Here is a 13,963-nt window from a genome sequence, read left to right on the forward strand (position 1 = left end):
TTTTAGATTTTTGCCTCACATTCGATCTGATCTGTTCCTCATAATATCTGTGGTTTGTAAATGTTGCAATGCTTGATATTTGATGGTGTAGTAGTAGCATTGTTGCCTCACAGCTGCAGGTTCTTGGGTTTGATTCTTGGCTGGGGTTCCTTCTTTGTGGGGTCTGTATCTTCTCCCTGTGTTTGTGTGGGCTTGCTTTTGTGTCCTCCCATGTTACAAAGACATGTCTGCATTATTTCTTACTGGGCCTCTACTGAAAATTGTTTATTTGTTCCAAGTCAGACTGTCCTGATTAAAAAATGTTAAATAAAATTGACAGGCATTTGAAATTCAGACTTAAGGGTTTCTGAATGTTTAATTCCTTGCGTATTTGATGGTGCAGTGGTAGTATTGTTGCCTCACAGCTATAGGTTTTCTGGTTTGATTCTTGGTTGGGGTGGCTTCTGTGTGGAGTCTGCATCTCCTCCATGTGTTTGTGTGGATTTGCTCTGGTGCCCTGCCATTTTACAAAGACGTGTCTGCAGTTTTAATCCCTGCTGAAAATTGGTTTTGTTCTGTCCGCAGTAAAAATGACAGGCATTTGAATTTCAGACTTCAGGTTTCTGAATGTTTAATTCCTTGCATAATTGATGGTGCGGTGGTAGTATTGTTGCCTCACAGCTATAGGTTTTCTGGTTTGATTCTTGGTTGGGTGGCTTCTGTTTGGAGTCTGCATCTCCTGCCTGTGTTTGTGTGGATTTGCTCTGGTGCCCTGCCATTTCACAAAGATGTGTCTGCAGTTTTAATCCCTGCGTCTCTGCTGAAAATTGTTTTGTTCTGTCCGCAGTAAAATTGACCCGGCATTTGAATTTCCAACTTCATGTTCTTCAGAATACATAGTAGCACAACCTTTTTTTTTTTTAGCAATTTTCAAGTTTATAAGATGAATATTTTAAATTTGTCCCTATTTTGGGACTGTATTCCCCATTATTGGCTTCTTTCCAGGTTTTTGTGCTAAGGTTGACAGCTATGGCAAGAACTGAATTCACTGAATATGTTTGAGGGCTGTATTCCCTCATTACTGGGTTTGTCCAGGTGTTTTGGTGTGTGTGTGTGTGTGTGTGTGTGTGTGTGTGTGTGTGTGTGTGAATGCCCCAGGTGCTTATGGTGGTGTGGTAGGGAATGCCTCAGGCTTGAACCCTGCACCCTGTATGCAGGTGTTAAAGACTTGAGTTCCTACCCACCACCATTTGTAAAAAATTTTAGATTTTTGCCTCACATTCGATCTGATCTGTTCCTCATAATATCTGTGGTTTGTAAATGTTGCAATGCTTGATATTTGATGGTGTAGTAGTAGCATTGTTGCCTCACAGCTGCAGGTTCTTGGGTTTGATTCTTGGCTGGGGTTCCTTCTTTGTGGGTCTGTATCTTCTCCTGTGTTTGTGTGGGCTTGCTTTTTGTGTCCTCCCATGTTACAAAGACATGTCTGCATTATTTCTTACTGTGCCTCTACTGAAAATTGTTTATTTGTTCCAAGTCAGACTGTCCTGATTAAAAATGTTAAATAAAATTGACAGGCATTTGAAATTCAGACTTAGGGTTTCTGAATGTTTAATTCCTTGTATTTGATGGTGCAGTGGTAGTATTGTTGCCTCACAGCTATAGGTTTTCTGGTTTGATTCTTGGTTGGGGTGGCTTCTGTGTGGAGTCTGCATCTCCTCCATGTGTTTGTGTGGATTTGCTCTGGTGCCCCTGCCATTTTACAAAGACGTGTCTGCAGTTTTAATCCTGCTGAAAATTGGTTTTGTTCTGTCCATGAGTAAAATGACAGGCATTTGAATTTCAGACTTCAGGTTTCTGAATGTTTAATTCCTTGCATAATTGATGGTGCGGTGGTAGTATTGTTGCCTCACAGCTATAGGTTTTCTGGTTTGATTCTTGGTTGGGGTGGCTTCTGTTTGGAGTCTGCATCTCCTGCCTGTGTTTGTGTGGATTTGCTCTGGTGCCCTGCCATTTTACAAAGATGTGTCTGCAGTTTTAATCCCTCATGCCTCTGCTGAAAATTGTTTTTGTTCTGTCCGCAGTAAAATTGACCGGCATTTGAATTTCCAACTTCATGTTCTTCAGAATACATAGTAGCACAACCTTTTTTTTTTTTAGCAATTTTCGAAGTTTATAAGATGAATATTTTAAATTTGTCCCTATTTTTGGGACTGTATTCCCCCATTATTGGCTTTGCCCAGGTTTTTGTGCTAAGGTTGACAGCTATGGCAAGAACTGAATTCACTGAATATGTTTGAGGGCTGTATTCCCTCATTACTGGGTTTGTCCAGGTGTTTTGTACTAAGAGGTTGACATGGTGAGCTATGGTGAGAACTGAATTCACTAAATGATAGCCATTTAAGTTTCAGTCTTCCTCTTTTTTACAAAGCAGCTGATGTATGAAAGTGGTATGTTACTCTGACTGTTTTTGCTCAGGGACCTTGGCAGTAAAATATATGGTGGCAACACAACATTTTATTCTAGCAACTTTCCAAGATTATACAAGCAATGTTTAATGTGTCCCTGTTTTTGGGCTTTTGACCCCCCCCAATACATTTTGGCTTTTTCCAGTTTTCTTGAGCTGCGAAGTTGAGATGCAGTTGAGTATTGAGTAGATTTTACAAGGAACTGAGAGCTGTAGGGGAATAGAAGTTTAGTGCTTTGCCAAGTTAATACTATAGCACAACAGGCTGTGTACTTGCTTTTGATGCAGAAGGTTGTGGGTTCTACTCCCACAAGGGTAGATGCTGCCGACTGAGAATGTTCTCCTTGGTGAAGACACTAACTATGAGTTCAAGTATCAGTTTGCCATCCATTTCCTCTTGCAATATTATTACTAGCTTATCATTTTTTTAATGTAATATAGACAATTTATTCCTGAGGGGCAACAGACACTTTATTTTTCGATGAAACCATGAAATATAAAGGTGATTGCTAGCAGCAACCACTTTATTAGTTACAGATTTCTTTAATGTGGAATTATTTAGATGACTGACTTCAGAGATTGTGCATATTTACTGATAATGGACTGTAGAATTGTGCATATTTACTGATAAAGGTGGACTGTAGAATTGTGCATATTTACTGATAATGGTGGACTGTGGAATTGTGCATATTTACTGATAATGGTGGACTGTGGAATTGTGCATATTTACTAATAATGGTGGACTGTGGAATTGTGTATATTTACTAATAATGGTGGACTGTGGAAGTCTGAGTAGACCTTTATGATAAATGTTCTCAAATGGGCAGTTTTGCCATTATGGGTGCATATGGTTTGTTTCATTGCTTACTGGAAAAAATGTTCAAAACAAATTTAAAACATCCTGTAACAAGTGTACTGTATTGTACAAGGAATATAATTTTAGTACAATGAGGAAGGTGTATCAAAGAGCACATGTATGTTTCATATGCAAGGAGCCTATGATTCGAAACAGCCCAAATTAATCTTTATCTGCCACTGGCAAAATGTATTTTCCTTGAATGTGGGTTTCAATGCTGTTTCAATGAATATGAGTTTCAAGGGCAAAGAAGTTTTAATGCTAAGTTTTCATTGTGAGACTGCATTGCTTTGTTTAACAGATGACTTAGTGTTTGTGCTGTAAAATACAAAATAAAACTTTCAAATGAAGTCCAACTCATCATAGAAGTAAAGCAGTATGCACATTAGTGTTTATGGTAAATGGAGTGAAATAGCCAAGTATAATGGTTCATTGGAATGGCTGCAGAGGCTCCATTCAACCATTATTTTGTCAGGGGGGAAGGGCAGCAAACTCAGACAGGCCCAGCTGAACTATACCTCTCAACTGTCCAGATTTTCAAAGAATGAATAGATTTTTGCTTCTTATTTTTGGTTTGTTCATAAAATTTGTAGTTTTAATTCCTAAATGATTTGCCAGAAGTCACTCTAAGTTTCAGACTTCATAACCTTCAGAAAAATGCATGTTAAAGTAAGAGCTGTTCTATCAACTGTCTCAATTTATACAAGAGCAATTTTTAGTACTGTTTATATGTGCCCCAATATATTTGGCCTTGTTCAGATTTACTGCATTAACAGGTTGAGAGGTACATGCAAATAAATTGCTTTATAGAATTAGGCATAGCCAACCTCTCAACTGTCCCCATTTTGGCTCAAAATGTTGCTCTTCCCCTTATAATCCCTCCAAAACAGCAATTTTGGAAGAAAACATGGAGGGTTTACAATTAAGAAATAACTGTAATAATCAAAGTTATAGATTACTTGAAATGCATGTAGATTCTTTTATATTTTGTCAGCTGCTCAAGGTAGCAGTAGATTCTTTTATATTTTGTCAGCTGCTCAAGGTAGCAGTACTAATATTAAAGTGTCCCTTCTTTGACAGGTAGCAGCTGTATTGTGTGTCTATTTTATATTTGCATCAATGCTTTTTGTCCATTTTTCATAAAATTGTGTTTTTGGCAAATTAGTGACATCACTAAAGACTGAAGTTAGAAAATGACAGACATTTGAGTTTCAGATTTTATACCCTTCAGAAAATTCATACTAATGCAAGACCTATTCTATTATCTTTCTAAGTTTATTAGAGCAATATTTAAAATTGTCCTTATTGTTGGGCCTTTGTCCCACTTCTATGTATGGCTTTGTCCAGATTTCTTGCTCTTGAGGTTGAGAGGTATGACAAATGTGTCAGGGCCATCACAGTCAGCCAGAGAGATTTCAAATTGTGACATGCTTGTTGCACTTACTCCCCATGTAGTGACTCTGGATGTGTCCAAGCAAGGCAAGGAGTAGTTGTATCTGCCTTGGATGGGGAGGACACACTGCATAAGTACTACAGTGGCTTTTCATCTGTCCTTGATTTTGCAGAATGGTCTGGTTTCTGTCATATTTTTGTACTGTTGATTTATGCTTATTACTCAAAGTGCCTGTTGCTCTGTGTTTTAAGTAGCAATGCTTTAATGACCATAAGGTAAGCTTGTCTGAGATCGTAAGATGCAAGTAAGCTTTAATAAGCATACTGTTAAAGAATTGCCAACATTGAGAGCCTTTCTGTTGTTGCCATGCAGAGAATACTTGACTAGATAATGTATAAGCCTTGGGTATTAAAGGACAGGATTCCATTATTTTAAAAAGCTCATTACACTTGTTGGAGACTTCCAGTCATCTCTACAGACTTTACCCGTAAACTAAACAGAATGCCAATCATGTGTGGTCCATAACCTGTACAGTAATCCTTTAAGCAATGTATCTTGAGCTTGTTTCTTGTTTGCTTTTCATTTTTTTACTTTTATCATGTTTTCCCCATGAAACAAGTTGTCAGGCAGCAGGTCTTTTTTGGATAAGAAACATTTTTACAAGTGGGGCATCACATAGATTTCTACTTTCAGCATGTTACTTGGTACTTTAATAAAGCTGAATATATTATAATTAGGACTGCAGTGCAAGGAGAAGTGGTTTGAGTTGAGTGCTTCTGGTTTTTCTTATACTTGATTTTGACTGGCATTCCAGTAATGTATTTAAAAAGTAATTTATTTTTTCATGCCTCACAACCTTTTGTTTCCATCTAGATATTAAGTAAGCTGTCATGCAGCCAATGCATTGAAATATTTTTATTCTTCTACACTTATTTTTGTCTTGATTGGACTTTCATAATGATGGTTTGCCACCCAGGGCAGCGTATTTAATTAAAGTTAGTTTTTGTGGTTTTGTGCATAGCTCCTCCCCTTTCTGGTTGACCACACCCCCTCCCCTTGACCCCACCCATTCAGCTGTCTCCTGCAGCCCCCCTGTGATTTGAAGTCACCAGCCGCCACTGCCTTTACTTGATCCTTACTCTAACCGTAAGCCATAATCACTTGTATAACACTAAACCTATCACATTTTGTAGCCCTTACCTTAACCCTATCCATGTAAACACACACACACACACACACACACACACACACACACACACACACACACACACACACACACACACACACACACACTCCTACCCTCTAATACTGAAACGTATGGCATCTCTGAAAGTTTCAGTGTTAACGTTGCACATCCACACTTACCTTTCAAAATCCTCCTTATAAAATGCAACATATACACACACCATCCCACATTGTAATCAGTAAAGAGTGCTTTTGATAAAGTCTGTATACCCAGAGTTCCTTCCACAAAACAGTTAACTAAGGGGAGCCATAAATACATAGATTGATAGATACATAGATATATATTTCATAATATTATTGTAATGTAGGTACATTTTTATTTTATTTTATTTTACATTTGTTTACTGGGAAAGTCCAACAGGACAAAATGTTCTTTTTCAGCGGAGGTCCGGGAGAAAATCTCCACATTAATAAATAACAGTACAATACATATACGATATACAGATACAGATACAAATGTTGATTCAATATCAGATACAAGCACAAAATGAAAAAAATACAAGTTAATGCATTTCACTGATACAATCATATAGTCTAGGTGGGAATAAAAAACAATAGCAGTACTGTGCTTGAAGGTAAGAAAAATAAGCAAGTTAAGTATACATATGCTTAGTAGGGTATACTATTCAAATACAGAAATAACTGGTTGTGTTTTAGCTATTGGAACTGTCATTGTTGCTGAGATTTGAGTGCTGACCTTTGGTATTTTGGAGTTCTTTTAGCTGCCTTAAGACACCTATTTCTAACCAGGGGGTAGTAAAGAGTAGTACTACACATTTCTTATATCAGACAAGGAAGACCCATCACATTCTCCATGTATTATTTTATTTATTTTTTCCTGTGTTCTCATGTTCTCATGAAGTGGTTCTAATTAACAGTAGAAGCCTATGCTAATTGGCTATGTTTCAACTGAAAAGGGCTTATGGTAGTTTGAGTAGATTGTTATGAATGGAGTATCCAGCTGCAGGCTTTTCTAATCTAGTTTGACAATACATTTTTAAAGTTTTTTTTTAGAAACAATTAATTTATTTGATTAGTGTAGCAGTTCTAGTGAGGGTTATATTAGTATTGACTAGCTTTATAGTTGTTTCCTTTTTGTGCTACTTTAACTAGCACATATCAGGTTGGTATTAACAGCAATGCCACTTTCCATTTGGCTGGTTGTGGTCTGTGTGTTGTTTTACTTTGTATTGTTTCAATTACTTTCATTCTTTTCTCTTGGGATTCATTTAGGTGAACAATGTTCATTTTTCTTGGGGATTGTATGCATGGATTTTGTGTGGACAATGTGTAAAATTAAATATTTTTTACACTGGATTAAAAAAAACGTAGCCAATGCACAAGTTTGGGTTTGGAGTTGTAGATTGGATGTGGTATTTTGGGAGAAGTACCACTGCCTTTGTCTTGTGTGTGTGCATAGTGTGCAATAACACTGCAGACTTGTTTTGGCAATGCACAAAGGGTGGAGCTAAACTGATGATGATGCTCCAACAGTGCAGACTTGTTTTGGTGATGCACAAAGGGTGGAGCTAAACTGCTGATGGTGCTCTAACACTGCAGACTTGTTTTGGCAATGCACAAAGGGTGGGGCTAAACTACTGATGATGCTCCAAACTGCAGACTTGTTTTGGTGATGCACCAAAAGTGTAGATAAATGAAAAATACATTACAGATATCTGCTTTTATCCTTTGTCTGGTGTTTGCTGCTATGATAACTGATTCTGTTATGACTCTTTGAGTTACACCTCAGCAAGGAACTATCTTGCTGATCACAACTAGTTGAGAAATCAACTTCATGAGCAAAAAAAGATGTGTTTTTGCAGGGGGCAAGCCCATTTCCATCCTCCTAAATTAATATATTCTAACTGCAGTATCATACAAACATAAATAAGTAAAGACTCTCCCAAAATAAAGCAATCAGTGCTACTGCACACTTAGTTTGCACCATTAGTAATTTCATGTAAAAAAAAAAACAATTAAGGAATGTGACTGTATTGTGCTGAGTGAGTTGGCTCTTTTCAAATTTGGAATAAATATGCTTCTGCTACATGTGGTTGAGTCCCAAATGTTCAAAGACCACTGGTTCGAAGCCAGGGACTTGAATTTCTTGTAGTTCATGTAGACTGCTGCTTGTGCTCAGGCTGAGATATGAAATTGGACAGACATCTGTCGCATCTTACCCGATCACATTATTCAGGTTTGACTGAGGTAAATGTGGCAGCCATGGGTGGTGGAGTGGGAGTGGGAAGGGCCGAAAAATAGTTTCTGGAGGGGAGTTTTATGTTTATGGAGCAGAAGGGGAGTTTATGGTTGGGCAGTTTGGAGCTTTAAGTTTAGTTTGAGTAAGAGAATGAGGACTCTGGTTAAGAACTAGTAGGGAGTTCAGGGAGTTAGAGTTAGGATTCTGGTTTGGCTGTACAGTTTTATAGAATCAGGTGTTGTGGGGGGGGGGGCTAAGTAATTACAGGAGATTGGGCTAGTGGAAGTTAGGACTTGGCTCAGCAAACAAGTGTGTCCTGAGCAACTTGTACACAAGCACTTGAAGTGGACCCAATAAATACATCTGACTGCAGGAATTTTATTGTGGCAGGTTCAATCCTGGAAGTAAGAAGGCAAGATATGCATACTGTTTTATATCATGCAGGCAACTGTATTACATAAACTCAACTCTTGTTATGACGAAATCGACAGTTTGGCATTTGCCCTTTTAATTAACTCTATGTTTTTTGTGTGTGTGTGTGTGTGTGTGTGTGTGTGTGTGTGTGTGTGTGTGTGTGTGTGTGTGTGTGTGTGTGTCTGCTTTTCTTCCTTTAGCTAACATTTATAAAAGAACAAAATCACAGTTAACAACAGCTGAAATACTGAACAAATATAAACAATGAAATATATAAAAACAAGTAAAATAATACCAGCAGTTATTATCAGACATGTCATACAAACTTCACTCTGCAGTTAAGAAACTTCCAGACTGCTTCAGTGAATAGACTTACAGTGATATATTCTTAGGAAACTAGGACTTCCAACAATGATTTAACTGGATAATATTTCATATAAAATTAATGATTTGGAAAATGTTTAAGTCATTAAATTAGTTTTCTTATGAAGAATTGTATGTCCATTCAAACATAGAAGTAGTCCTCACAATTAGTATGCTTGTGGCCACATTTGAAGTTGAGATTTTCTGTTTGAAACTGTCATGTTTCTCCTTTTCTTTCCAGATCCAAATATCTCATGCACATATCAAGGCCAGGTGTATCAGTCAAATGGTCACTGGGAAGTAGATGAGTGTACCAGCTGCACCTGTGTCTCTGGAGAAGTCCACTGTCAGACAGAACGCTGCCCTCAAGTTTCCTGTGCTTCAGTATGTACATCATTTGTTTTTATTCTCCTGTAAACCAGATCACTGCTGAGTTACTTCATGTTTCATTTTTTTTCAGATATGCTCAGATATGTTATAGCAACAAATTCTGATGGTTCACAAGTGAAATATTTCTGCACATCCAGTCATTCTAGTTAAGAGGACAAAAACATCCCGGTATTACATTTATTGCTCAGATATTTTGCACAATTAGTGTGATTGCTTGTATATAGTACTAGTTTGGACCCATAGGTTAACTCGGGAGAACATCTTTATCAACTGAAAATTTAATTTAGTCACCCTATAACTTAGGACTGATTTAGAAAACTTTTATTAGAACTTATCTAAGCAATAACAAGAATAACTTTCATTGGATGGTGATGGGGGAAGCACAATGCAAGGTAACACCTAAAGGTGTGTTTCAGTCATGGATTGATAATTCCATACAGTTTGCTAGTTTACAACAGATTCTGATAGCCATATTTGTTTACATCTGGGGCACAACACTTGTTTGTCCCTACTTTTACCTAAACAGTTTGTTCTGTTACTTTGAAATAAAAATCATGGCAAGTATAATGTCATTAAATAATGTCATGCTGGAGATATTGATCTGTGTCTCAAAGGATCCCCACACTATTAAATAGGCTCCCATCCACATGAAGCAGAGCTCGTACCTGACCATATTTAAACAAACTTTAATTATTGGATGAAAAATCCCAAATTCACCCCTGGTCTAACCATCAAGTCACTGATGGATAGAGGTCAACCTTAAGTACTTTAATCCCCATCTAACATAACCCCACACATAACTCTTAACTACCTCCTTACTAACATACCTCTACCATATTAGTATCCAAGGTACTCAGGGACAAAATGGGTTGGGTTACATGATTAAGCTTATGAAGACCCTGGTGGTCATTAGCCTAGGATACACGTAGGAACCACTTAAATGTTACATCTAGAGATTTTTCATTTCACAGGTATTGCATACATGTAATATTCTATCAGCATTTTAAGTAAATAATCTTAGTATTTTAAGTGTTTTTGATATGTTGCTATTGTTTGCGATTATTTTATACTTTGTTCCAGATTTTAGATAAAGAAAAAGAGGTTAGCAACTGTTAGGCTTTACAGGGTGCTGATTTCATGATGAGAAGAATTAGGCATTATAAGTGGATGAAGGCCACAGTATCATTTAGATCTGATTACACAACTGAATGCCTGTCATATGTGAGCATTAATAGCTATGAATGAAGAAGTCATACACAAATCAAGAAGAGCCCAAGACAGAAACATATTAAAGAAAAGCAATACTATGAGCATGTCAGGAAGAGACAAGTCCAGAAGCATATAAAGGAGAGGCCGGGCCATTTTTGAAGCAAGACTTAGTCAAGAATGGTCACTGTAAGAATGAGTCATACATTTTGGGTTTTGTCCATTAACAGTGATCATGTATTAGTTTTGAAGGATTTAGCACAGAGACATAACCCAAGTGTTTTTTTTTTTTTTTTTTTTGTGTGCTAAACTTTGGGTTGAGGCAATACTACTGTAGAGAACTACCTAGGGTAACAGATGCATTACCTATGGCTCTGCTTCAGATGGTCCTGTACAAGTGTTTCTTTGAATCTTTTTAGATGCAAAAGGTAGTTGTTTACATCAATTATTGCTAGAAGCTTTCTTCGGTTTTCACCATTTTATGTGACCATATACCCCATTAACATTGCAGTTGTTTTTGCAACTCTGTGGCTCATTCTCTTTATTGTTGTTTGTTTTTCTGAGTTTAGGGAAATAGCAGTTAGGCAAAGTATAAAGCAAGCAAGGGATGGAAATAAAGGGGTGGGTAGGTAAACAAAGTGTAGTACAGGGAGGTTAGCAGAAGGGTAACAAAGGTGGTTAGTGCAGAAAAATTAAGTTTGAAAGTAAGTTGCCAGAAGAAGTCATTAAGGGGGGAAAGGAATTTTAGTTAGATAGTAAAAAGGAAGAAGGAAAGGGCTTACTTGACCAGACTGGGTAAAGATGAAAATTGTAAAAAAGGGGGTAAAAAGCATGCATACCAAATAAGTACTTTGCTTCAGTCTTTACAGCTGAATTATGGAGAGGTAATGTGCTGGCCTGGCAGTAGGTCAGAATGATGAGAGCAGTGGACAGAGGCTATGACAGAGAAGAGGCAAAGAGAAACAAATGCGTGCCTTTAGTTATGATAAAACAAAAGTTGCAAAAGGACTAAATTTCAGAGACCACAGGAATCTGACAAGTGTCATTTTAGATTTTCTTGATGAAAATATTCTGCAGATCTCTGAGCACAGCTGAAGTGTCTGAGACCTGGAGGACTGCAAATATGGTGCCATTCTGCAAAGGGAAAGCTAGAAAAATGTGAGGAACTGCAGGCTTATTAGCCTAGCAGCAGAGACAGAGAAAGTCATGAAGAGAATCTTCAGAGGAGGTCTGGTTGCCCTCCTAGCAGTTACCAATGTCAAGGACAGCAATCAACATGGGTTCCTGAACAGAGGAATATGGCAGTCATATCTGATTCAACTTTATAACTGCAGTACATTTGTACTTAGCAGGAAATAACCAGTAGAGTCCACCTAGTTGACCATCACCAAGGCCTTTGGTCCTACACAGTGGGCTAATAGGAAATTTTGAGAGGCATGAAGTATAACCAAAACAAGTAATCTGGGTTGTTGTTTGCTTGAATACTGCGGTTATGAGGGTAACGATGTCTGCAGAAAGGAGAGTGACTGTCAAGAGTATCATGGAGGTTGATCCTTTGTCCAGTATTCATTAATGTATTTATCTGACATATCTTGACATATCTGATGGAACAGACAACAGAATAATCCTCTGCTGAGGTACTACAAAACTAAGTGTAGCTGTGATGGATGGAAGGGAAGACTAACGAAAGATATGGAAATGGTGATCAAGTCAGACAGGTGACAGTTGAGGTTCAGTGCTGACAAATACAAAGTAATGCATTTGGGCCACAGCAGTTTTACTGTACTGTATCGAATGGGTTGAGTAGAACTGATAACAACAAGGAAGAAGAAGGATATTGTGGTATTTAATAGTGGAAGACCAGCCACAGAAGGAAATGGCAGGGGCATCAACCCATAGAACTCTGGGGTGTATCCTCAGGAAAATGTACTCCAGAAGCAAAGAAGTGATGCTGTCATCCTAAACAGTCCGAGTCAGACCACACTTTCAGTACTGTGTGCAGTTATGGAGATTGTATAAGGAACATGACATCTGGCAGCAAAAATCCAGAGGAAAGCCACCAGAAAGATAAAGCAATAGAGAATAAAGGTAATGACCAGGGATTCGAGAGTTGGAGCTTTTCTTTCTAAACAAAAGCTAACATGGAATGGATCAAAGGATTGTATTATTGAGATGTGAAGGATTATCACTGGAAGGAAAGGCAGAGGGTGCTAGAAAGGGCACAAGTATAGATTACAGGGACTCATGTCTCCCTCCATTACCGAAGGTGCTTATTCAGAGAGATGGGCAAAGACTCATGGCATGGGCTGCCAGAATGGGTGGTGGTGAGAGAATCCAAAGAGGCATGGAAAAGGACATGAGACAGGTGGTGAAGATGTATGAAAGAAAATAGTACTGGAGGGGAAGTACAGTAATAAATGGCCTTAATGATAGATTAGATACTATTGCCTTTGTTTGCCAGACAAATGTAATTACAGACAATATTATTTAGATTATTTCATAGTTTATAATTCTTAACTAACAACATGTATCACCAGTGTAATAAATCTTATCTTGCAACTTTCACTTTTATTTGATTCTGACAATCATAACTTCTTTTAAAACAATTTTTCAGTAACCTTAGCATGCTATTTAAAAAAATGTAGATATTTAACATCTGAATACAACAAAAAGTTGTGACTATGTCTTACTGGGTGTATCTGATACCCTCATTAAGGTGTCATTTTTCATATGGCAGACCTGACTTTCCATCCCATAAATAAGGTCTATCACAGTCTTCTCCAAAACTACTAGTAGGAATACTAAAATGTCATATTTTAATAGCAATCTTTTTGATATAAGAGTATCCCATCACAATGTCCACAACACCTGTATGGGGGATGCCTTTCCTTTTCTTTCACCAGTAACTACAGCACATAACACACTGCCCCTCAGTCAGTTTCCATGCATGCAGTTATGACAACATATTCTGGAATTTCTGAAAAGTTGAATGCTGCAGTATATTACATAAAGTCAAACATATTCTGTACTGCTGTGCAAAATCATTAGATCCTACATCTTTCATTTCTTTCAGTACTACCCATGGTCTACCTTCTCAATAGTATAATACCAAGCCAGTTACGGAAACATTATTAAATATTATACCTTACTTCTAAAAATACCTAACAAATCTGTTATTTCATTCACCAAACTAATTGGTGCTGCAAAAGATCCATTTAAGAGGCACCTTAGTCTGTTTTAAATTTCATTTCATTACATCAGTAGGCGCAACATAAATGAAAGATTTCTTTACACTGCTACCACAGATAATTAGTAAAATCAGTCAAAGGGATAACTTAAATGTGAAATATTTTAGTTTTCAAAAGATTAAAATCTTAAATATTATATTAAAGTATTATCCTTTTGTCTTTTAATAAGTACATTTTATTTTACAATTTTGCTTATTTACTA

General features: G+C 37.4%; 1 protein-coding gene across 1 annotated transcript in view; it reads left to right on the forward strand.

The window, feature by feature from the left end:
* The window catches only part of LOC122815830 (kielin cysteine rich BMP regulator), a 2,917,372-nt gene that overhangs the window by 2,594,297 nt on the left and 309,112 nt on the right, over positions 1 to 13,963 (forward strand). Inside the window, exon 49 of the mRNA XM_044088633.1 lies at positions 9,159 to 9,301. Coding sequence (XP_043944568.1) covers positions 9,159 to 9,301 — 143 coding nt within the window. The remainder of the gene's footprint in view (positions 1 to 9,158; positions 9,302 to 13,963) is intronic.

Source organism: Protopterus annectens, chromosome 11.part0 (assembly GCF_019279795.1).
Source record: "Protopterus annectens isolate FY-2018-M chromosome 11.part0, PAN1.0, whole genome shotgun sequence".
Taxonomy (NCBI): Eukaryota; Metazoa; Chordata; order Ceratodontiformes; family Protopteridae; genus Protopterus; species Protopterus annectens.